At 30.5% G+C, this 26,368-nt stretch overlaps 3 protein-coding genes across 9 annotated transcripts; all 3 read left to right on the top strand.

Moving 5' to 3' along the window:
* Positions 1-602: 602 nt before the first annotated feature.
* LOC107418867 (protein PLANT CADMIUM RESISTANCE 4) lies at positions 603-5,036 on the top strand. Its single transcript, XM_016027553.4, has 3 exons — positions 603-1,312; positions 1,877-1,948; positions 4,390-5,036. Exons 1-3 carry the CDS (start codon positions 910-912, stop codon positions 4,698-4,700), a joined length of 786 nt encoding a protein of 261 aa, XP_015883039.3. The 5' UTR covers positions 603-909; the 3' UTR covers positions 4,701-5,036.
* Positions 5,037-6,006: 970 nt separating this feature from the next.
* LOC107418860 (probable 3-deoxy-D-manno-octulosonic acid transferase, mitochondrial) lies at positions 6,007-13,765 on the top strand. Of its 7 annotated transcripts, none has more exons than XR_009635801.1 (15): positions 6,010-6,153; positions 6,567-7,036; positions 7,234-7,327; positions 7,439-7,481; positions 7,650-7,772; positions 7,953-8,072; positions 8,150-8,228; positions 8,496-8,612; positions 9,001-9,098; positions 9,582-9,672; positions 10,105-10,224; positions 10,313-10,383; positions 11,033-12,701; positions 13,317-13,491; positions 13,601-13,765. XR_009635801.1 is itself a non-coding variant. In XM_060814746.1 (14 exons), exons 2-14 carry the CDS (start codon positions 6,838-6,840, stop codon positions 11,053-11,055), a joined length of 1,239 nt encoding a protein of 412 aa, XP_060670729.1. In that variant the 5' UTR covers positions 6,007-6,153; positions 6,567-6,837; the 3' UTR covers positions 11,056-11,202. The 7 variants fall into 7 exon arrangements, 3 of the variants coding, with proteins under 3 accessions (XP_060670729.1, XP_060670731.1, XP_060670730.1); XR_009635800.1 differs by having other exon boundaries at positions 13,597-13,765; XM_060814746.1 differs by lacking the exons at positions 13,317-13,491; positions 13,601-13,765 and adding an exon at positions 10,545-10,605 and having other exon boundaries at positions 6,007-6,153; positions 11,033-11,202.
* A 4,795-nt stretch (positions 13,766-18,560) lies between these two features.
* On the top strand, positions 18,561-21,469 carry LOC125422636 (protein PLANT CADMIUM RESISTANCE 4). The gene is made up of 4 exons (XM_048467100.2): positions 18,561-19,251; positions 20,022-20,093; positions 20,215-20,427; positions 21,336-21,469. Exons 1-4 carry the CDS (start codon positions 18,597-18,599, stop codon positions 21,419-21,421), a joined length of 1,026 nt encoding a protein of 341 aa, XP_048323057.2. The 5' UTR covers positions 18,561-18,596; the 3' UTR covers positions 21,422-21,469.
* The last annotated feature ends 4,899 nt before the right edge of the window (positions 21,470-26,368 follow it).

Below are 26,368 nucleotides of genomic sequence, written 5' to 3'. Positions count from 1 at the left end.
AATGTTCATATTTATATTTACACTTATGAAATAATAGGTTTGAAACATTCCTTTCTCTATCTTATATTAAAAATTCTAAGTATTTAATAGCTATTCTAAATTAAGAGAATCTATTATCAATGTTATTGATAAGAATATTACAAACGTTTGGAAAACATGTATACTTAAAACGTTAAAACCATTTGTTAATTATACCTAGATGGGGAATAACCAAAATTTTTAGAAGAATAGATAACAACTAGGTTATGAACATTCAAGGTCATGTTTCAATTTTATGTTAAGTAACGATTTTCTTGCAAGTATAAGTTCAAATTAACAATATAAGATAGGTGATTAGATTTTAATTGGTTCAACCATATAAAGAAGCCTTAACTTCGATTCCTACTTTTGAAAGGCCTATGTAAATTGATAGTTAATGAGATACTTGTGATAAAAACTATAAAAAATTTCTATTTTCAAAAAAAAAAAAAAAAAAGACAAAACAAAACAGCCACATAATTGTACATAAAAGATTAAAATTTTGAATTAAAATATATTGTTTCTCTTTGTCCAAATGCTTATATAAGAAAATGAATAAAAAACATGAAGTTCTGATTTTTCTTCTAGGGTCTAATCCCCCAAGTAAAGAAATAGAAAAAAGTCAGTAAGTGAAACACACACTATAAAAGTCTTAAAAAAAGACTCTTGGGTCTTCAACAGAGGATTTGCCAAGATACATATACATTACTCTCTACAAAAATATAATCAAGCAATTCCTTATAGATAATACCCCATTCTCTCTGCATCAACTCCTTTGTATAACTACAAAAATAGCCATTTTCAGAATCCAATTCAACCAAAAAAAAAAAGAAAAACAAAAGAAGGCCATCCTTAAACCCATCTCCAATTCCATAATTACAAATCGTAACTATGAACCATCCTCCGCAAGCACCTAACACTAGGTCCGTGCACTTACATCCCCAACAAAATCCGACCAATATGATGTATCCGCCACATAGTAGTCTACCACCGCCTCAACCTAATCCAGCCAATCAGTTTCAGGCTATACCGCCGAACAAACCGCAACCAGTGTACCCACAGCAAGCGATGCCGCTCCCGAAGCCTTCTCCGGCCATATTTCTTCCTCAAAACGTACCACAAAAGTACGAAAACGCTCCGCCACCGGTACAGGTGCCCACGCCAATTTCCCAGGAAGCTCAGCAGCCAAGTGGTGTTGAACAGGGACACCCTGTCAAGGCTGTTCAGGATCTTCGCACTCATCATGAGGGTTGGAATTCTGGGTTATTTGACTGCTGTCAAAACCCATGCAATGGTGATCATCATAGATTATATATATATATATATATATATATTTATATCTCTCTCTTTCTATATATATATATATATATATAGATATATAGTTTTTACCTGTTGGAATGTATACAATTAGTTTTACAATGTTGAAATCGATCGATACTGACATGACCACCTTAAAATGGTTCCACCTCGATTAGTGTTTCAAAACTAAATATTTTAGGTTTGGAACGGCAATCTTTTAACACTCGTAGTGTCCATAATTTTTCAATATAAGGCAAAAATATGTTTGCAATATATTATTATTTTTTTTTAATAAATAAACCCGTATTTAATATCTCACAAGGATCAAGAATTTTTGTGGATAAAAAATTAAAAAATAAATATATACAGTAGTACTATTGTAGGAGAAGTCTTACCATTCATTGACCGACTTCTCCCCGATAGGAATTATATATAGCTGAATTGTTCTTCTTAATTAATGTAAAAATACGGTTTTAGCTATGCCTATGCAGATTCTGAGAAGAAATTAAGAAGATGATTGCAGAAAGTGACTCATTAATATGTTGTAATTTACCTGCAGCTTTGATAACGTTCTTGTTCCCATGCGTAACTTTTGGCCAGATTGCTGAGATTTTAGGCAGCGGCTCCAACTGTAAGTGAAATTATATAAATTTTTATTTATTTACAGACATTATACTTCGTTTCATCACTTTAATAAGCTTAAGTTGATGAGATAAAATTTATAGTTTTGCTATTTGTTATTACAGTCGACAATCACCTTTATATGATGTAAAATTTAATTGAAGTATTTAATTTGATTATTTTTTATTTTAAAATTTGAAAAATTAATATTTTAATAATATCTGTCTAAATTATCATTTAACATGTAGATCCCACGGATAATTATTTATTAATGATGACAACTAATAGTTTTTCAAAAAATTATTACAAATGTTGAAGAAATACTTGCACAAAAAAAGAAAAAAGAAAAAAGAGGAAAGAATGTTGAAGACAAAGTGGGAAAAAAAAGAAGCTAAAATGTTTAAAGATTAATTGAGTTAATTAATTGCATAATTCACCCTGAATTTGAACTTTGCTTAAAGTTTGAAAATATAGACATTTTCTTTTATTATGTTAATGGTTTTAGAATAAAAAATAATAAAATTAAATAATTCCATTAAACTTTGTTATATAATATGGTGATTATTACCGTTGGTAATAAATTTTTTTTTTAATTACAAAAGTATAGAACAAAACAAAAAACATTAAAAAAAAATTAAATTCAACAATACAAAATTACAAACATCATAATTTTTAAAAAGCTGGTAAATTTCAGAAATGCTTCACAAAGGTTGATATGGATTCGAAACCTATGAACCACAGTATTCTTAAAACAAATTTTTTCCATTCAGTGTAAATATTCCTGCACTGTTTGTCTCCCATAATAATATAATGAATTTACTAAAGTTACAAAATCAAGCACCTTCAAAAACTCTTTGTTTTGAACTTGAAATCATACATTTACTCTAAGATATAAGAAGTATTTCTACTACGCTTTTTCTTAGTGTCTAACACAAAAGCAGATGACCTATATATATAGGGTCAAGACACAAGGAGTTACACACGGCCAATTAAATCATACAAGAAACCAATTTAGTTAAAACTTTGGAAACAACCAAAACAAATAAGAATAAAAGGGCTGTTAGAAAATATTACAAAATCATTCAAAACTTTAAACATGTAAACTCCAAAAAATTTAAAAACCAAATTAAAATCCTTTTGGCAGTTACAAGTTTTTCCAACAGTTTTTTCTACTAATATATACATATATATATGTGTGTGTGTGTGTGTGTGTGTGTGTGTGTGTGTGTGTGTGTGTGGACGGGTAATGATGCAAGGATTGGTGAGTTGATCAAACAGAAATACTTAGGACTCGTTTGGTAGAAAGGATAAGATTAGGATAACATAGTTTTAATCTCATATTTGCTGCAATAACTATATTAGGCCCATTAAGTTATCCCACCTCTATCCCTAGAATAAAATTATCCCACTCTAAGCAGAAACTTATATATATATATATATATATATATATTATCTTTTCTAACCCTCGACCCACAGTTTATATATTTATTTATTTTTTACTTTAGCTTACATAGTTATTTTTATTTTCTTTTAGTTTTTTTTTTCTCTGTTATCTTTAGTTTTATTTTGTTTTGTTTGTTTTTATGTTTTATCTTCTACTTTCCACACACCACACCCTCTTCCAGCATTTTTTTTATCTTTTTTTAATCTCTTTTAATATTATTTGTTCTTCCAAGAGTAATTTTTTTATTTTTTTATTTTTTTTTTACATTTCCTTTGTACATATATATATATATATATATATATATATATATATATATATATATTTGTTTCTTCATCTCATGTTTAAATTTTTTTATTTTATTTTTTGCAATATAACAATCATTTTTAAGAATTTTTTTGGATAATAAAAATAATATATACAATTTGGATAATTAGTGTTAATAATATAACATGTTAAGTATATAAATTTTTTTTAAAAAAAAAATATTAGACAAAGAAATAATCTAATTTAAAACAGTTGGATTAATTTTAAAATTAATAAGTTATTGAAAATTTATATCCATTTTTATTAATTACTATAAAAAAAAATAGTCCAATTCTATTGATGCCAAACACAAGATTGGATTAATTTTTACCCCATCCACTTCCAATCCCTATCCCGATCCCAATCTCAATCCTAATACTCTCATATCCTGCATACTAAACAGGACTTAAAGTTCTAATTAATTAGAGTCCTATTATGTAAATGATACCATTTTATATTCATAATTTTTATTTTTATTTTGGTCAATGGTTTTGGAGGAGAATAGACTTATTAGTACTTTAGCTAGGAAAACATTTCTCAATAAATTTTCCTTTGAGAAATTTCTATACAAATAATATTTATATGTTCATATATTTTAATATTGGGGATGAGAGATTCGAATGGTTTTATCCCTAAATTGTCCTTGCACAAATATAAGTAATAATAATTAAGCTATATTAATTTTTGGTTACATTATATTGCAGCATGCTTTTGCAGTGCAATGGCCTACTTTTGTTGTTTGTTCTGGTTTGGGTGTCCATTCATAATATCATGCAGTTATCGATCATTGATGAGATCCAAGTTTGTGCTGCCGGATACCCCATGTCCAGACTTCATCGTTCACTGTCTATGCGAGCCGTGTGCCCTATGCCAAGAATATAGGGAGCTTCAACATAGAGGCCTTGACCCTTCCTTAGGATGGAGTGGAAATTTGGCAAGAGCTAAGGCTTTGGCTCAACGTGAACAAGCTAATTCTATGGTGCCCCCAACCAACCAAAGGATGAGTATGGGTTAACCATGATTATCACAATCCAAAGCTTATTGGAATTAGTAATGTTCTTATTATATATGGTAATTTTCAGGATATTGATTATTTAAAAATCTAGACTTTTATCTACTTACGGTAATTGCCATGGATGATTAATTAATTAAACAGGGCTTTGTTGAAATAAATAATGTTTGCAATAGCTATAATGTTGGATTAGTGTTTTGCCTCCCTTTGTAATTTGGTCTTTTAGTTTTAGTTTATTCATCCCTTGGTGGTCACACATGGTGTACATCGTTTGCTGTTGTCTGTTTGAGTAAATTAACGTTGAATTTTCATGGATTGTATTTATTATTCTTTTTCCTAGTTTTGCTACCGTAAGGTTTTTTCAAACAACGATATCGAGTTCAAATCCCCATTATTAGCATCAAAATATATATCATAGGGCACTTCATCATTGGCCTCCAAACCAATAAAATAAAAATTATATATCAATGTTTTATTATAGATAATTGATGAAAATAGATTAGAGTCTTTCTAATGGTTTATATACAAAGACTAAAGAAAAATTCTTGAAAAGTTCAAATAAAGTGATGAGGCCTAGCCTAATCTAGAAATCATTTTTTGTTGTCTCTATCTCAATTCAATTATAGTCTCCTAAAAGACCCTTTATGAAAAGTATTGGCATAAGCCTTCAAAGGGACAACTTTCCTTGGTATCATGTCCATCTTTTACGTGTCTTCAAAAATTAATCAAACATTGTAGGTGACCCTAGCACCCTAAAGAAGAAAAGGGCTGCATGACTTGGTCTTAATCAAATAGTATGAACTTCAAAGTTTTAAGTGATAATTTTTCAAACTTCAAAAGTTAAATACTAATTTTTAAAACTACAAAAGTAAATAAATAAAAAAATCTATCGACAAATAAAATAAAATAAAATAAAATAAAAAGCCAATAAATTTTACCGGCATGTATAATGATTTAGCGATTATTTTTAATTCAATTATGAGTGTTGTTTCGTAAACTATTTAGCATAGAATTTTCATTTCATTTGAAAGGATCATAATTTGCCTTGCAATAGCATGCATGTGTTAATTACTAAAAACTACAAGGGGCATTTGGTATGAAAAACCTTTTAATATTGGCAGAAACTAAAATGCCGTGTTGTTTAATTTGAAAACTGATTTCAAATGTTACATATATAAATTAAAATTTCGATCAATCAATTCAAAACGAATGAGAGAGAGAGAGAGAGAAAGAGGGGGGGGGGGGGGAGAGAGAGAGAGAGTACCCAAAAAAAACCTGATTTATTCCTATCGATAGATCGAAAACGTTGCGCTGTGGGTATTCGGGCAGAGAGAGTACCCAAAAAAAATCTGATTTATTCCTAGCGATCCATCGAAAAATGTTGGGGGTATTCGGGCTTAGGAATGGAAATTTGCCCCGACCAAGCCAATACCCAGTGCACTGCCCTGATTTTAAGGTGAGTTTGAGACAAAGGGTTTAAAACCCGAATCAGGAACAGGGAATGAAAACCCTCACCCGGTATATATATTTATTAATTTTTTTATTTTTTGTAATTTTATTGTATATAAATAAAAATATTTATTATTCTTTGTGTAGTTGTGACCAAAATAATTTCATGATCGCCGATAAAAATATATTTAATAAAATTATAAAAATATTTATATTCAATAAAATTATATACAATTTATAATAAATATTTAATTACTTTCAAATATATTTTTACTATTGATATTGATCACCGATATTATTTTGATGTATTTTAATATATTTTAATTATTTTATTTATATTTTATATATATAAATTTTTTATATCAATTATTAAAAAAAAAAAAAAACCAACCGCTCTGTACCATCCTTGATTGGGAACAGGATGAAAAATTCTTCAAAAAAATGAAACTGAATTTTAAAAATCAGCCTCGTCCTTTCTCGTTCGCATTCGTATTCAAATTCGACTAAGCAAGTACCTAGGCCCCACCTGTGAACCATCTTGCTGGGCCCACCGGACCTTCCTAGGTCCGTACTGTTTTGTAAACGCCACTAGTGGAAGACCACGAAACGTTTCGTCTCCAAAGCAAAGCGTGAGAGAGCGATCGAATTCGAACCCAACCAACGGCCTAATCAAAAACACTCGGAACCAAAAATGGCGGCAACGAAAGGAAAGCTGATGTACAAGATTTACAGAGCTCTGAGCTACGGTCTCTCTCCGATTCTCTACCTTCACCTTCGCTGGAGACAGTGCCGAGGACTCGAACACCCGCTCCGTTGGCCCGAACGCCTTGGCCAAGCTTCCCTTCCTCGTCCCCCTGGTCCTCTCCTCTGGTTCCACGCCGTCTCTCTAGGTTCTTTCTTTTTGCTCTTTTTTTTCTTTTTTCCCTTTTTTTTCCTTTGTTTGTTTCCTGAGAAAACAGAGGAAATTCGAAGAGAAAAGTTGAATCGAAGCCTCAACTAAATGACTGACACTTCAATTCTCTAATTTTTTTTTTTTAAATGTTTTTGGTTTGATTCTTAATTTCTCTGTGTTGAAATGTCAAAGCAGGCGAAGGAATGACTGCGATTCCTGTAATTAGAGAATGTATTCAGAACAGACCTGATTTAACCATCTTGATGACCACTACTGCCGCCTCAGCATTGTAAACCAAATCTTCTATTTTTGTTTTTGTTTTTGTATTAAGGAATTTAATGCATTTACTGGTTTTTTTTTTATTATATATATAATAAAGTTTTTTCCTATATTTATGCAGTGAAGTTATAAAGAATCGTCTTCCAAACGGTGTGATATACCAGGTACCTATGAACTCCAACATTTGAATCGTACAATTTGTTGCTGTAATATTGGTTTGCTTGTCTGGTTTTCACCCTGTGAAATGCTCGGTTTTTTGGAATCAATGTCTATGTTTTGATATTGGATACTTGAGGCATTTACTCTATTGTTTTGATATTGTTTTATACCAGTTTGCCCCAGTTGACACCCCTGCTGCTATAAATGCTTTCCTTGGCTATTGGAAGCCCAATGCAATTGCAATTATGGAGAATGAACTGTGGCCAAACCTTATTATGGATGCTTCGGAAAAGGGTGTAAGTTATTCAACCTCATATAGATGCCCGTGAAATTTTTGTGGTTGCAGTGTCTAATATAGGTTTTCAATTATAAATTATTTATTTGTGTTTTGTTTTATTCTGATAGATGAACCTTGCATTTACAGATCAAGTAAAACATTTTCATTTTGATCTTTTGCATGTATATATGCTGTTCAGATTGCACTGGCATTATTAAATGCTCGCGTTTCTGCTAAATCATTTAATCGTTGGTCAACACCAGTGATTCTTCCACTGATTGCATTGATGCTGTCAAAGTTTTCGCTGATTGTTCCGTTGGTAAGATCTTCTATACATGGCATCAAAGTCATATGTGTTTTCTGTTGTCTGATTATTGATCATCTTGTATGTCACAGAGTAATATGCAGGCAATTCATTTTCAGCTACTGCTTGCCCCACCTTTTATCATAAACTTTTCTGGTGACTTGAAATTCGGTACAATCCGTAGTTTATATCTTGTAATTTTTATTTTCTTTTTCCTATTTTGACTTGATTTGCTGACTAATATGTGGTAAGCTAAGTTACATGATTTGTTTGTAATGCTAATACCAAGTTACATGATTTGTTTGTATTACTAGTACCCTTTTAAAAATTTAGTAGCAAATGTCCCGATGTTATTTCTATGTATTGATTCATTTGATTAACAAACTTGGCAACTTTGACATTCTGTATCCTGATCTGAAAATACCGTACTTTTTTTAGCGGTTAAAGAATTTGACATTTCTGAGAGAAAGGTAAAAAGTATAGAAGATCTGAAGGTACAGCTTGCTCACAGGCAGGTTTGGATGGCTTCTTCCATTCACAAGGGAGAAGAAGAAGGTGAATTTTCTGGTACTTGGTCTTTGTTGTGTGACTGTACCTATGGTCATCTATATGACCTCTATAGAATTTGCTGTATTTATGCAACTGGTAGAACTTACATCTTTTATAGCACCAAACAGCAACAAGGCTTGGAATATCATCTGCATAGTTTTAGTAATCTTCCACTCTTTTTTGCCACTCTCTTCCATTTCAGTTGTGAAATTCATCCAAGTACATTTGGGTATTACTATTATTTTTCTGGTGTATATCAAGCAATGCATTGTAATGATTTCGGCTTCTGTATGTGTATTTTTCTTATTTCCATGTTATAATGATTCTTTAGTTCCATGTTAATTTTACTTACCTTAAAAATTCTGAAAGCAAAGCTCTCTGTTTATATCTGCAGCGATACTAGGCGTTCATGAAGTGCTCATACAAGTAGTCCCTGATTTGATCACAATCATTGCGCCTCGGTATCCACAGCACGGACAAGAGATTGCTCAAGTATGAGACACTTGCAGGTTACTGTATTAATGCTTTTTGACACATTCTTTGTCTGTATTTTTATGCATGTTAGCACTATTTTATTTTTTAACAGCTCTCTTTCAAGATTTTTCCTTTTTCAGTACCTAGTGCATTGAATTGCATATTCATGCCTTGAATGGTGCTTAAAGTTTATTCGTGTCATGTAAGGGGATCACCGACTTCTAAGGTCTGATTCTCAGGGAATTGATGGATTATATTAGTTACTTAGAAGACCTTAGATGAGCAGTAACTTAGTGCTATCGGAAAATCTTCAATGTTGGGATAATCATAACTAATAGCACCTTATTGTTTTTTCTTGTGTGAAAACAATATGAATACTAGAACTTTGATTCAATTCTTATGATCATATGTTGTAAACACAGCTCCATTGACACTCACTGCATTATAAAGGATTTTAAATCTACATTATATTCTTTTAAGTCATCATTTCAAATAATGCAGAAGTTGCAGAAAGAAGGGAAAAGTGTAGCTTTGAGGTCTCGAGGTGATAAACTCATAACAGGAACAAACATATATATAGTGGACACATTGGGTCAGTAATTTATTTATCTTCTTCCTTTAATGTCTCCCTAAAATGCAGATACTCCTTATATATGACCTTCTACAATCCAAGACTGGTAAAAACATTATTATTTATTACTTTGGCTTCAAGCACTTCAAACTGTTTTAATTCTATTTAAGATCCTACAAATATCAAACTATAAATTTCAAGATGTCATCTACTTCTATTATCCACTCCCCATCACTTGTGCAGTGAAATTAAATCAGTTTGAAAAGTTCCAATGTAGATCTTTGGTTCAATATGTTCATATCCTTGAACATTGTCGATCAAATGAAATAACTATTAAGTTGCCTATAGGATTCAATGAAATTTAATAATAACTTATAATGGATCTCTTTGATTACTTTTGGGAAGATGTTCTACTTCACTATGTTATATAGATTTTTCCTTCTTGATTTGTAGGTGAATTGAGATACTTATATGGTTTGACTCCTATAGCTGTGATTGGAGGTTCCTTCTTGCCCTATTTTACTGGTCACAACATAGCAGAAGCTGCTGCAGCTGGTTGTGCAATTTTGACTGGTGAATAGTTTCTATTGTTTTCAATATTTGCTTTGAGTGTGGCTTCTGATATTCCAAATTTAGCAAATGTTTAATTTCTTGATTTCAGGTCCTCATGTAGGACATTTCTCACGCATGGTTTTGGAAATGCAACGGTCAAATCCTTTGTCAGTTCTGCAGGTGGGATGAATCTCTCTATGATATGTTTGCTGTACTGGGATTAACTGACTAAAGAGGTGGACTCTGCCTTAATTCAGCATGAAATGGTCAAATGTCTTAAACTTGCCAGACTTGGAGACCTTGTTTGTGTTAACTGAGTGTTTTCTTGGTTATTTGGTTAGTTAGATAGGAACAAGATGGAAGCTGATGGAACCTTTCAAATAAATTCCAAAACGCACCAAGGTTGACACCATGAGGAACCTTAAATCAATCAATTCAGATTTTGAATACTAGAACAATTTAGGTTGACTTTTAAAAAGTTTTGTACTATTTTTTTGGTTCAAAGTTATCTTCATTCGGTACTTGAGTTGCTATGGTTTTGTTTCCATGGAATTACAATTTCGTAGGAAGATACCTACAGTGTTGGTGCTAGTTGGAGGGGGAAAAAAAAAAAAAAAATCAATAAAGAAGAAGAGGAGCATATGAAAAGCAGGATGTTTGGCAGTATGTAACACTGCCACACCTGTGACTGGGTTGGCAAACTATTTTTTCAGATCATATTAAAGGTTTTGAATAATTAGCATGGTTAAAGGAATTTATTGTAAATTTCCTATTTGTAAACTCAAATGTCAAATGTTTTTTGGGAATTTAAATCTTAATGGTCCTGCAGGTTTCTGGAAAATTAGAGCTTGAACAAGCTCTTAGAAAGCTCTTTAGCAATGTCAAAGTTCTTGAAGTGCATCGTATGGCTGCGAAACAAGCATATTATGCTCTGTCAAGTGGTATTGTTGCCAAAGTTTGGAATCTACTAAATTATCAAGTTCTGCAAAAGCTTTGAACTCAAAAGTAATTGAGGACCAGTGTGAAACAAAAATTATGTGAAGTTTGCTCCATGAAACCTTTGCAGTTATGGATGCTGTTGACATCCAACATTTAGCCTAGGCACTGCCGAGTCACACACTCTTAAAAATTATTGGCAGCTCTAACAATTGGTCTTGCATTGTTTACTTTTCATCTCATTGAAAAGGAATGTAACTTATAGATGTTGATACTGTGGAAAGAAAAGTATGCTAGAGTAAATGTAAACTCTGAAGCTTTTTTCCCATCATATGTTGTTTTCTCTTCTGTTTTTAGAGGAACTTTATGTGTTATTTCCCTTATATGAAACATCACGCAAGATGCATTGATGGGAACATGATTAGAACTATTGCAAGTTGGAGGTAACAATGCCAATAACCCCCTATGCTTTTTTATTAGTTCTTACTAATTATTTTATAACTGCATCATCTTTATGTTTTCAAATGTCAAGGATTGAGGAAAGGAAAACTTGTGTATTTGTGATAAAATTTTGCTCAGTGCTTACTGCTTGAGGTCACATCTAAGAAACCTCTTCACTTGAATTGATGGCAACAACTTTTTCTGCCTCTCAAGCTTTTCAGCATTGCATAATCTATTGGATAGATGTTCTAATTGCATAATCTATTCATTTTTAAAGTTATTATTATTACAACTATGCATATCATCTGCAGAAATCTATACCTGTAATGAGTTCATTTTCCATTTCTATATATTTCCTTTTCGTTTTTTGGGTGCTAGCTGGGAACCTGTTCAACTGAAAACTGTCACAGATGCATATTTCCATTTTTTATTTTTTATTTTTTATTTTTCCACAAATGAATGGTACTCTGTTCCAAGTCAATCAATATTAGTACATATACTGCAGTTGATGATCCTAGGTAGAGCACAGTTCAGCAATAGATGGACTTCCCATTCTGGTCACTGCCAGCTCTGTAGGGCCAGTAAAAGAAAACATAATGATCTAAGTTACCAATATTTTTGCTCCTTTAAATGCCTCCATAACATCTAGTCTAGCATGACACAGTCATGAAGGAGCGGTGTGGAATCCCTCCACGAGCTGAACATCAGGGTATCTCCTGCCTCAGGACCTGAGAATTGACTCATAGACATACCACATTTTAGAGCGTGAAGTATATCTTCAAAAAGAAACTCACTACATGGTATAGTTAATGGACCAATCTTATTGTAGCCATACTTTTCATAAGCTAGGTGTAGCAGCTGCTGGAAGACTGGTTGGTTTAGGTAGTCTGCTCTTATAACAAACCTTCTTCTAGTTTCTCCCACTATCACAGCCAAGTGACCAGGAGGAACATCTGGAGGCAGTTCCTTGTGACGACCTCTGGCTAGCCTCCGCCACATGCTAGCCATTCTTTTGAGCTTGACAATGCTGCAGGTGTCACTTATAGCATACTGCTCTCTAGCCATGAAGTTTCAGATATTTTTGTAGATTGTCAAATTCAGAGACTTCAAAGTGGAAGGAGGTATGTATTTATCCTTCAGAAAAATATTCTCCTGTTATGCCCTTGACAGCTTTTTTTATTTATATTCCTCTAGTGGTAATCTTTCAAAACAATAGATGTTTTGAAAAATATTTTACTACTATTGTTGCCTGTGGTATAACGTGTTACAGTGATCTCCATTTTCTGTTGTTAGGTTTGCCATAGTGCATAGCGTTAGTTTCTGCACTTTTCTTTTTTTCATAAAATAAAAAGAAAACATAGTTGCATGTGATTGATAATGCCGCTTGCCTAATTCACCTGTTCTTTAACATGTTCATTGACATATCTTTTCTAGCATGTCAAGCAGCTGCTTAGTTTTTTAAATTATATATGGCACATGGTAATATTAGTTGTATATGGAAAGTGTATATATTATTAGTAGACGACCTAGTGAACATGTGTTTGTTGGGAGATCCATGTCCTTTTGATGTGTTTCTCACATGGGATGCCTTGCCAAAATGGATTTTGACAGTCTTACATTCTCTCACTGTTCACTGATTGCTGAATTTTGCAAGCCAATTGGAAGAAGCAGTGCTTTATCTTATTCTTTCCTGATGTGATCATAAACATTTGTGTAATGCAACGTTTTTTTACCAGGTTCGTTGGACCTGTAGGGACTAAGAAGACCTAATACGTTATAGTTGGACGTAAGAGTAACCCAGTCAAAGCTCTTACAAGGTTGGTGGGATACTTTGTAGGCAGTCTCATCTTGGAAGTTCTTACTTGTACGATCCGTTTCTCAAAGGGGCCAGTTTGGTACGGCTTTTAGGAGGTAAGAAACATGGTATTCCATATTAAATTCTTTGATGTTGAATCCTTGCATTCGAGTATGGTAGATAGCTCGAGAAAAATAAGATGGTAACTATCTTTTCTATAGCTAGGAGGGAAGGAAACTAGGATTTGAGTACCTTGGTCCCACAATGTCATGTGAGCTTTGGAGTTTTGGTGGAAGAAGACACTAGATTTTGATTTGATCTAGTAATTGGTTCTATAACGTTTACTTGAAATTTTTTTAATAAAATCAGAGAAACCATTACCGGTCTTGATATACCCGCTGTCTCTTCCACACAAATTGAAAGAAGCAATTATTATTATTATTATTATTATTATCATCATCGGGCAATTCTTGCATGTTTTATTTTACTCATTTTCTCAAATTGTAATTGCTCGAAGTTACTTCAGAAAAATATAAATATATATTCGATAGGAACAGTTGATGAACATGCATGTCATATCTAGTGAATTTTCAGGATTGACATGATAGCATATAATTGGATAACAATATGAGATAATTATAAAATCGGCTAATATTATTTGCTATGGCACTTGTGTCATATAACATTTTTCGCGGTAGAAAATCCAAAGGATGAAAGTTACTTTTCTTTATGATTGAAAATTTGCAATGGTGCTGTGATTCGCTATAAATAATAATAATAATAAAGAAAGAAACAAATAAAATGGTGATGTGATTCCTATAATCTTATAAAGAAAACATAATGAATTGCATATAAGTTGATAGACAAACTGCATGGGGGACTAAAAGTATTTTCTAAAAGTAATTTTCAGTAATTTGGTTTCACATAAATTATTTATTCATACAAATCATCTATTTAATGATTAGGAAAGCAATTGGTAAATGATTTCTCGTAAAAGGTGAGGAATCATTTCAAATTAATCTTAACTTTTTTTTTTTTTTTAAAAACAAATTATCTAACTACAAAATATTCAAAATTTTCCTTTATATTCCGTGTGATTCTCATGAGTACAAATAAAGATACTCAACCACTAGAGCTAACAACTTGCAATTGTTTTTTTATTCATCTTAGCATTTAATATTTTTTTAAAAAAAATCTCATTAATCATATATACTTAGATTTGGGAGCTTTTAATCAAAAAAAGACAAAGAGAGATAAAAACAACAGCACTTACAAATTAGACATTCTTCAGAAGTTTCCACGCAATATCAGCGGCTAGAATGAATATAACTGTTTTGCCTATGATCTCCTAGATATAAAAATGTTGTATTTCTAATAAGTTTATTGGATGTCTTATAATGAAACAGCAAATGGCCGGTACATGAGACCCAGCATTATTGTGTCCCTTTAATCTTTTTGTTGGCACAAAAGGGCGCCAAATTCAGTCGCCATAACAGGCAACAATTCTAAAGATCCCAACCAAGAGCAAACCGGTACGTGCTTTTCAATAGTTTGGGATGTGGTCCTTTTTGCACATTTTTGTGTGTACCAAAAACATTAAAATACAATTGAACATGGGCAACTTGTACTACTACTTTTGTATTCCTTACAATTCACGTTTCTTCGAGACATTATGGTTGGCTTCTTTCTTCTCTCGGTTTATTCTCCCCTTTCGTTCCTAAATTAAAAAAATGATAATAATAAATAAAATATAAAATATAAAATTCCAAACCCAAAAAGTCTTCACAAATCCAGTAAAAAATTTAAAAAAAAAAAAAAATTTAAGTCCCACTTGCATCACCTATCAACAAGTATGAGAGTTGCCCATAATATAAAATGCATGTAGCGGCAGCCAAGCCGTGGATGGTGTGCATTTCCTTCCTTTCCAAAGGATTGATTGTAATTTGGAACTCTACATTTTTAAATTTTGTGATTTAGATTTTTAATTTTCGAAAGTAATAATTTAAATTTGTTGTAGATTGATTTAATTTTCAATCTTACCAAAGAAATAGATAACAATTTCATCCACATAACTGTTTTTATTATATCATTGATCAACATTTTAGTCTCTTTCTTTACAGGTAATGCTAAAAGTTTCTAGATAGTACTATTACCAATATGTTTGACCAAACTTGGAATTTGACTAATCTGCAACAAATTGAAAATTGAATACTTAAATCGTTATTTTTGAAAAGTTAAAGATATAAATTTCAAAATTTTACAAGTTAAAAGAATACAAAAATGCAATCAACCCCTTTCTTAATCATTCAAACTATAATTTCATTGAGCTGCAACTGGTAATATCTTTTTTCAGCATGAATACCTTAGTATATATATTATATATAAATGTACAATTAGTCTCTTCTCACCTGAATATGATAATGTCCAAAAGACAAAGGATTTTTAACATTATAGTCGGTGGATTTCTTTTAGATCCATTTAGTGTGCATTTGGGTTGCTTTTAAACCCTTACTTTTGCCTTATAAAAGAATTTTTCACTAGATGCAGTATTCAATAAACATATAAATTTTAGATTATTTACTTTTTTCAAAAGCTAAAATTTATAAAGTAACCAACAATAACTTTTTAGATTCATTTTCTAGCATATTCAGAATTTAAATTTAAAATTATTATTATACCCTTAACTTATAATTAAATTTATTTTTACCCATTTAGAGATATATATATATATATATATATATATATATATCTATAATAATATTATATATACATAAACAAATAATTATTCATATTTATTTTGGTCGTTATAAACAATTAAAACAGGTAAATAGAATTTTTATCAAATGTTCAAATTCTAATTTTGTAACTTTTAACAATTTTAAAATAATGGTTTATTAAACGCTAATTAGGCTAGTAAAAAAATTGATTGTTGCTCAGCAGAGCTTTTGTTAATTCTTTCTTAATATGTAGCAACCCAAATAAAGGCTTAATTGGACTAGATCTATCTTTATTTGAAAGTTTTAGTTTAATATTATGAAATTGATTTCATAAAAGACTTGAGTTTATAAATCAAAACATGTTACAAGAGTTTTGATATGTATGTATATATATATACATATATATGCATGTGAAGTGTTACAAGTTACAAGAGTTTTGATATGTATATATATATATATATATATGTATGTTAAGTGTTAAATGAGGTTCGCTTAATTAGGAATGCTGGTTACTTCTATACAGATTTTGAAATAATATGAATTTATCTATTGAATTGTTCATTTCATACTCTTGAAACAACATTATTCCGAAGCAAACTTCTATATATGTGCTTCAAACACAAGATTCTTTTTATGCCATTTATGAGGCCAAAAAAATAAAGCCTATTATTTTATCAAATTCTGAACAAAAAACAAGTTGGCATGCCTGGACACTTGCTAGGATATGCTGAAATTCTGTTTTTGTCAAACTAAATTCTTTTTACTTCTTAAACAATTTATTAATTTTGCAATTGGGTTGCTTTCCATAATTTTATAGCTGGTGGTACAATTACGTAAAGATTCCGAATGTTGTTTTTGTCAAAGTAAACCCTCTCTCTCTCTCTCTCTCTCTCTCTCTCTCTCTCTCTCTCTCTCTCTGTGAATGTCTACACTCTGTCTTTTAGGTGGTGGCAAAGTCTTCCCCCTTCCAATTCAACGGTTCCACAGTACAAACTTTTTATAGAATCCTTCAAACCAATAAAAAAATTAAAATAACATGTATTAGAATACCAGAGTGTTCGTGGGTTCCAATCCAATATTCAATCGATCCAATATATGTCCATTTGTTATTTTTTAATCCAATCCAACCTTGGTTGGGTTGGTTATCTATTGATTTTGAATTTGATTTAATTTTTAACCGGTCCAATCCAATTTTAAATATTATATAATATAATCAATTACAAAAACGATATAGTTCAAGTTTAGGTTCAGAATATTACAATAATACAATTCAAGTTCCAAACTAAATTTTATTATTCATAAAACATAAAATTGCAATATTGAAATTATAAACTAACAACCACATCTAAGCTTTCAAGCTCCAAAACATCAATGTTTATCCAAGCTCCACATCCATGATTGCTTTCTTATCAAAATAAACAAATATTATAGTCAATTTTATTAGTTAAAATGTGGGTATACAAAATCAAACATTAATAATAAATATAAATATCAAAATGTTAGTATACTACAATGCTCTAAAAGAAATAATCTAGTACAGTGTATCTATTTAAAACTTATACCTTAACTAATAAAAATCATACACCTATTAAAATTTTAATATAGTATATAACTATTGGATGTGATTGGTTTGAATTGCTTATTTTTTAAACACTAAAATCGATAACCATTTCAAAATTTTCAATCCAATCCAATTTAATTTTATTGAATTAATCTAATAAAATTAGATTAAATTAAATTGGATTGATTGATTTTATTTGATTTGGTATATATTTGAATACCTTTATAGAATGCTAACATATTTTCATTAAAACATGACAATATTTATTTTATATTTATAAGCAGTCCCATTACAGTGGGATTGTATTATATTTATATATGATTAAACAAAAAATATCATGTATGATTTAAGTCTATTATAACAAAATTATATACATAAGAATTGTTTCTAATAATTGTTACTTGAATTATAAAAAGGACATGGCAATATATATAACAAATTTTATAAATAACATATTAATAATTTAAATAAAAATTTGATTGGAATTTGGTAACCCTTATGATGTTATGTCTCCCATTGTCTTTTTTTTATTTTTTTTATTTTTGATGTTTTGGTGAAATTAAGTCTCCCATTGTATTTTGGGAGATAGTTTCCAATATGGATAAAACTCATACATCATACAATTAAAATGTTACGTTTTCCTTTATCTATTTATTTATTTATTTTTTTATAATTTGTGTTTACTATATATAATACATGTTGTCTATTGTATAATACATGTACTTTTCAGGTTTCTTGTTAAATCTCATACTCAAATGTCAATTAAAAAAAATCATAAAATTGAAGTCAAATCATTAATATTCCTTTTCAATCTCCATCTCAAAGAATTGTCTTTGGTATTATTTGAAGTGTTACTATATAAATTAAGCTCTACTAGCATTTCATTTATAGTTTGCTTTCGTTTACTTCTCCTACATAAAGGAGATCTACACATTAAGCCAAAATGGGACACTTCAAACCAGAGCCATCTTCATTTGAGCCAAATCAACCCGAAGTCCAGCCGGAGCATAACTTACATGGAGCTAACAATGGCTATGTCCCTTCTGCAAATCAAAACGATCAGCATCAACCACACACACTCAACATTCCTGAAAGTGGTTCTCAGCCTCAGCAATTTTCACATCCACCACATCAAGAACTTTCACCAGGACATAAACCAGCACAGCAACACCCAGTTAATCATCATCAATACCCAAACTATCATACTCAACCCGCCCCAAACCCACATACCGATTTCATGTACCCAAATAGGATCCATCAACCCGTACATTACCCGACACATAGCCCACCACCACCCCATCGTAACCAGGCCTATCCAACACATGAGGCCCATCATCCTCCACCACCACCACCACCACCACCACAATATCATAACTATGGTGCTCAAAATGTATCACCAGCTTACGTCCCTTCCCATGCTCGGCCTCCTGCTGCTTATGATCAAAATGCTCACGTTCACAATCCACAGTTTTATCCACATAATAATGGTGGTCAGGCAGGTTATGCAGCACAGGGTATTCCTGTTCCAGTGCAGAATCATGTTCCAACCGAGAAGTGGAGTTCTGAGTTATTTGATTGCATGGATGATCCAGTGAATGGTGATTTATACGATTCTCTCTTTATTCCAAATGAATTAATTATATATATATATATATATATATATTTTTTTTTAACTATTCTCTTTGCTTGATAATTTTTTGTTTCCTTATAATAGTAATTTTAAAATTAATAATAATGTTTAAATATAGTGGTAAGATATTAATAACTTCTTTAGTACGATATGAATCTTATCTTTAACTATATGGAAAATACTTCTTTTCTTTTTTTCTTTTTCTTTTTTTTTAATGAGAATCTATATATAAAAATATTTGGTAGCTTTTATTTATTTTTAAAGGAATATATTTGGTATTACTTGATATATATATATATATATATAATTATACATATTAATGTATTTGTTGAACATTTTAATGACAAAATTATTATTTTCTTAGATAATGATATCAAATTCGAATCTTATTATCTTAAATATTAAAAAAACATATTGAGACAATATAGATATATATATATATATATTTTTTTTATATGGATGAAAGAAACTTTTATTGTATGCTAAGAATAAAATAAAATATAGTTGTAAATAAGGTTGTTTAAGATACTAAAGGATCATTGTCTATTGGATTGACATTTTTCTAAAAATTCCATCAAGAAATTATTTCAAACTTGAAGAGATTTTTGACAAAAAAGAAAAAGCTTTAAAGAGAGGGATTTTTCTCTTAAAATCCTACAAAGAATTTCACAAACTAAATAGCATAGAGATTTTTATTTATTCTAACTACTGATTTTATTTGTATTTGCCACCTAACAGCTGTAATAACTGCTTGCTTCCCCTGCATAACGTTTGGCCAAATTGCTGAGATTGTAGACAACGGCAGCACCCGTAAGTGAAAATTAACAAATAATTTATTTTCCTTTTTTTGTAATGTAAATATGTGAAATATTAATTATAATTTTATATAATAATAATAATAATAATTTGTTTTGGTGTACGTGTGAGGTAGCATGTGGGACCAGTGGACTGCTGTACGGCTTGATTGCGTTCCTGATAGGGGTGCCTTGCATAATGTCATGCACGTACCGCACAAAGCTAAGGAGCAGGTATGGGCTGCTAGAGACCCCAGCACCTGATTGGGTCACCCATTTTATCTGCGAGTGTTGTGCTCTTTGTCAAGAATATAGGGAGCTTAAACACAGAGGCCTTGACCCTTCTATTGGTAACCTATTTACACAATCTTTTCTCAGCTATTAACTTGATTTTTAGAAATATATTTTTCTTAAAAAAATTATTATTATTATTATTTTTTTAATTTCAAAAATAGAGGATTCAAATACAAAATTATTAAATTGTGGTTTTGTCTTTCCACATTAAAATTAAGATAAATGCTGGTTGAAGTTTGCTTTCAAATTTAAACTACTTCCTCTAACAAATGCTAGACTTCGAATATGCTTACTTCCTCTAACAAATGTCTAGACTTCGAATATAACACCTCCGATATATTATATATATATATAGTTTCATTCTACATGCTAGGTAGAGGTAATCTTTTAAACCCACAAAGTTACATTTTTAAAGTAGTATAGAAAAGGCAGAGTTCACCATCATAAATAGCTTATGGGGCATCATTCACCAGTTTAACTAGTTTAGAGGCAGTCTCTTCGATGGTTGGAAAGACAACTATTTTCGACAATGATTTGAATTTGAATTTCCATTACAAAAAAAAAAAAATATATATATATATATATATATATATATATATATATATAAACCAATTTAGGGGTAATAATGCTAATTCAATATATCAGAAGTAAAGAGCAAAATGGAACAAAATTAAATGGCATCGATGCATAAAATCCTTAAATTTTAAACAAAATAGTACATCACTTTCAAGCCGACAGAACTAGTCCAATTGCAACTAATAAGAGTCATTCAACTACAATATTGTACAAATTCAACAATAAGTTCAATGAACTTAATTATTAAACATAAAAGAACGTGCGTCCTACAAAAATAAGTTTTATTCATAAACCATCAAACTTTTCTTTTTCTTACACTATCTAAATTTATGTAATATATGTACTAAATTCATTTATATATTCTCTTTGGATGTTACTTGACTTGAAGGATGGCAAGCAAATATGGCGTTAGCTCAGGGGCAGCAGCAACAAGCTTATACGGTGCCTCCAATCAACCAAAGAATGACGGCTTGATTTTGATTTTGAAGACCGATCATAATCAATAAATTCATCAAAATGTGCAAACTATATAAAATATTTGTGATTTGTTTTGTTATTGATTTTCGTTTCCATGATCCATCATAATCAATAAATTTCATTGAGCTGCAGCTAGTAATTTCTTTTTTCAATATAAATATCTTAGTATATATATTATATATTAATATACGATTAGTCTCTTCAATATCCTAAAGACTAAAGACTCTAAATATTATAGTCTGGATTTTCTTTCATCTATTTAATTGGACTGGATCAATTTTTAATATGATAGCTTCGGTATCATATAATGAAATTGATTTAATAAAACACTGGAGTTTATAAAACAAAATTCGTTACAAGGGTTTTGATATATATATATATATATATATATTTTTTTTTTTGCTTTAATATATATATATATATATATATGTGAACTATTAAAATAAGGTTTAATTAATTGGTAATACTCTTTATACCTATACAGGTTTTGAAAACAAGATGAATTAACCACTGGATTGTTCTTTTCGTACACCTGAACAACATTATTCGGCAGCAAACTTCTATATATGTACTTCAAACACAATATTCTTTTTATGGCATTGACGAGGCCAACAAACTAAAGTCTATTATTTTATCAAATTCCAAACAAAAAACAAGTTGGCATGCCTGGACTAGTACTAGCTAGAATAATCTGAAATGCCGTTTTTGTCAAACTATAAATTCTTCTTATTTTTTAAACAATTTATTAATTCTGCAACTGGGGTGCTTTGCCATAATTTTATGGCGATTCCGAATGTTGTTTTTTGTCAAAATAAACCCTTCCAAAGTTCAATACTATACTCTCTCTCTCTCTCTCTCTCTCTCTCTCTCTCTCTCTCTCTCTCTCTCTCTCTCTCTCTCTCTCTCTCTGTGAATGTCTACACTCTGTCTTCCTGGTAGTGGCAAAGTCTTCTCTCATCCAATTGAGCGGTTCCATAGTTCAAAACTTTCGTAGAATCCATCAAACCAAGAAATAAATAACATATATTAATGCTAACATATTTTCATAAGACATGATGACATTTATTGTATATATATGAGCAGTCCCATTATAATGGGATTGTACGTGCATATTTCCGGTTATATTTGAGTATAATTGGATAAAATTTACCATAATATATGTGTACAAGTATATTACAACAAAATTCACCAAAAAAGTATATTATAACAGAATTATATGTATAAAAATTATTTTTAATAATTGTCATTGAAACTATATTAATTAAAAATCTAATTGAAATTTGACAACAAGGGAAGCAAAAATCCACGAAAGAGAACAAAAACCAAATCTAGGTCTCGTTAAAATGGTTGATTTCAATTTTCAATCAAAAAAGATGAAAGAGGGCTGGCCAAGATTTTCATCGAGGATTTCTGTTGATAACCGGTTTTTCCATTTTGTTTCCACAATTATCCACTAAAATATCAAAAATTCCATCAATTTTTGAAGATATTGGCAATATTTTTCAACTCCAACGACATTCCTCCAACACTCTTTATAAAAATTTCTTCCCCCCTCTATTGATGTGGTCGGTAACCGAAACACTATATTGTCATCGATATTTCACTTGTGTCTTCAATTTTTGCTTCATTGTTGACAACCTGTAGCACTAATTATGATTTTATATCTCCCATTATATTTTGCAAAAAGTTTCCAATACACATAGAACTCGTAAATCATATAATTAAAATGTTATGTTTTTTCTTTATCTTTTTTCTTAATGATTTATGTTTAATCATACAATATATATACTTTTTAGTTTTCTATGTAAATCTCATACATCTATTGTAAATTAAACCAAAAAAAAAAAAAAAGAATCACGAATCAAAAACTTTCACAACGACAAGGACCACCACCACTGCCACATACCAATTTCATGTACCCAAATGGGATCCATCTAACCGCACCGTACCCGACACGAAGCCCACAACTACCACCACCACCCAGCCTAATTAGGCCTATCCAACATATCGAGCCCATCACCCTCCACCACCACCAACCCCCACAGCATCGTAATTATGGTGCTGAGAATGTATCACCAGCTTACCCTTCCCACACTCGGCCTCCTCCTGCTTATGATCAAAATGCTCACTTCACAATCCACAGTTTTATCCACATAATAATGGTAGTCAAGCAGGTTATGCAGCACAGGGCATTCCTGTTCCAGGGCTGAATCATCTTCCAACCAAGAGGTGGAGTTCTATGTTAGTTGATTGCATGGATGATCCTATGAATGGTGATTTACATTATTCTCTGTTTATTAATCCCAATAAATTATTTATATGATTTTTTAAAAATAAAAAAAAACTATTTTCTTCGCTTGATAACTTTTTGTTTCCTTATAATAGTAATTTTAAAATTATGTTAATTGTTTATATAGTGATAAGATATTAACATATGACATCTTTATTAGGATATGAATGAATCAGGATATGAATGAATCAGGATATGAATGAATTATCTCCTTAACCATATGAAAAATAGTTTTTGTTTCGTTTTTCCCCCTTTTTTTTTTTTTTGTGAGAATCTATGTGTAAAATACTTGTCAAATTATTTATTTTTTTAAATGGAATATTTATTAAGTATTACATGTCTTAAGACAATTTAATGACAAATTTATTATGTTCTAATATGATAATTTTAAATTTGAATTTCGATATATCTCGTACCAAAACATATGGTCTTTACTTTAATTATAGTTAGTTATATATCTAAGCTATGTATATATATATATATATATTTTTTTTTTTATGGACGAAAGAAACTTTTATTGTTTGCTAAGAGTAATAAAACGAACTATAGTTGTAAACAAGGTGTTAATTAGGTACTAAAGGGTCATTTTCTATTCGATTGACATTTTTTCTAAATATTTCATGAATATATATATATATATATATTTTTTCAAACTCTAAAGAATTTCACAAGCTAGCATAGAGATTTTTTTTAATTTATTTTAATTAATGATTTTATTTGTATTTGCCACCTAACAGCTGCAATAACTGCTTGCTTCCTCTGCATAACGTTTGGCCAAACTGCAGAGAATGTACACAACGGCAACACTTGCAAGTAAATTAACAAATATTCCTTTTTTCGTAATGTAATATGTAAAATGTTATTTCGACCGAAAAAAAAAAATATATATATATATATATATATATTTGTTTTGGTGTAATTGTGAGGCAGCATGTGGGACCAGTGGACTGCTGTACGGCTTCATTCTATTGAACATAGTCAAGCAGATTATCCAAGGCAGATGCAATCCACGCATAAATTCACATTTTCAAAATAATTTAGTAGAGGTAGAGTTCACCATTTTAAATGGTCTAGGGGACATCATTTACCCGTTTAACCAGCTAGTTTAGGGGCTGTCTCTCCAATGGTAAAAGCTATTATTTTCAATAATAATTTGAGGTCGAATTTTTCTTTAGTATATATAAAAGATAAAATAGAATAAAATAAAAAATGAAAAACTAAAAACCAAAAACAAAAACTAGTTTAGGAGTTATGATGCCTAATTCAATGTATCAAAAGCAAGAGCTAACTGGAGCAAATTAAATGAAATCGGTGCATAAACTCCTTTTAAACGAAATAGTATGTCTCTTTCTAGTCGACTGAACTAGTCCAATTGCAACTAATAAGTGTTATTCAACTACAATATTGTAATAAGTTCAATAAACTTAATTATTAAATGTAAAAGAACGTGCCTCCTATAAAAATAAGTTCTATTCATCAACATTTGCCCAACAAAAAAAGTTTTATTCATCAAATATATGGAATATATATTTCATTTATTCTCTTTGGATGTTAGTGGAATTGAAGGATGGCAAGAAAATATGGCATAAGCTCATTCGCAGCAGCAACAAGTTTATACGATGCCGCCAATGAACCAAAGAATAACGGCTTGATTTTGATTTCAATAGTTGATCATCATCAATAAATTCTTCTAAAATGTGCAAACTGTATAAAACATTTGTGATTTGTTTTATTTTGTTTTGTTATATATTGAATTACCCTTTCAACCTAATGCTTAATTCCAGTCTTTATTTGAAAAGAGACGAATTATTTCGACCTATATAATGTCAAGCATCCCTATTTTTCTTTTAAATGTATATGTAATGTACTTGCTGCAAGAAAGGAAAAAAAAAAATTAAAAAAAAAAAAACTGTCTTGATTGAGCAAAAATATCCTAGTGATGCTACATGTAAATAGTTTTAAAATGCTTCAATTTAAACTTCTTTTAAATTTTAATTCTATGCATTTTGATTAAATAATTTTTTTTCACAATTGATGATTAATAATTTCATCCATTATCCGTAATTGGCATTAAAGCGCAAATAAACAAATTAGAAAGTTTTAAAATTTAAATCTTTGAAGCGAAATTGCAATAAATTAAAATTAAACAATCCAAACTGCAAATTTAGACCCAAACTAAACAATCCAAACTGCAAAATTAGACCCAAGTGGGACGAAGTCGTTAACCATCACTAGCTGAAAAATCTTGAATACTTGGATCAAAACAAATGCAACAAATGGCTCATCTGTCCCCATTCCTATTCAACCAAGATAGAATTTAAATGTTAAAAAAAAAAAAAGGGGCTATTATTTTTGTTTTTACGTGGTTTATTTACTTCCTTATTAATGCATGTAAAACAATGTGCCATCGTCTTGTTAGTGTACAAAGATGGAAATAGAAAAAAGGAGAGAAAATCCAGACTCGAATTGGAATGAAACTATCTGAAATTGGATAACTTAAATTACAATTTTTTTTATTTTTTATTTTTTATTTTTTGTTGAATAAATTAGATGAAGTGGTTAAAGTTCTTCCCAATTATTTGATCTTAAACACTTGTCCTTACCATACAACGAAGAGACATTTGCTTCTTACTCTCCTGATTGGGATGTCATAT

The sequence above is a fragment of the Ziziphus jujuba genome, chromosome 2 (assembly GCF_031755915.1).
Source record: "Ziziphus jujuba cultivar Dongzao chromosome 2, ASM3175591v1".
NCBI classification, from domain to species: domain Eukaryota; kingdom Viridiplantae; phylum Streptophyta; class Magnoliopsida; order Rosales; family Rhamnaceae; genus Ziziphus; species Ziziphus jujuba.
The sequence above is the reverse complement of the archived record's forward strand: the minus strand, read 5'-3'. Positions and strand labels throughout refer to the sequence as shown.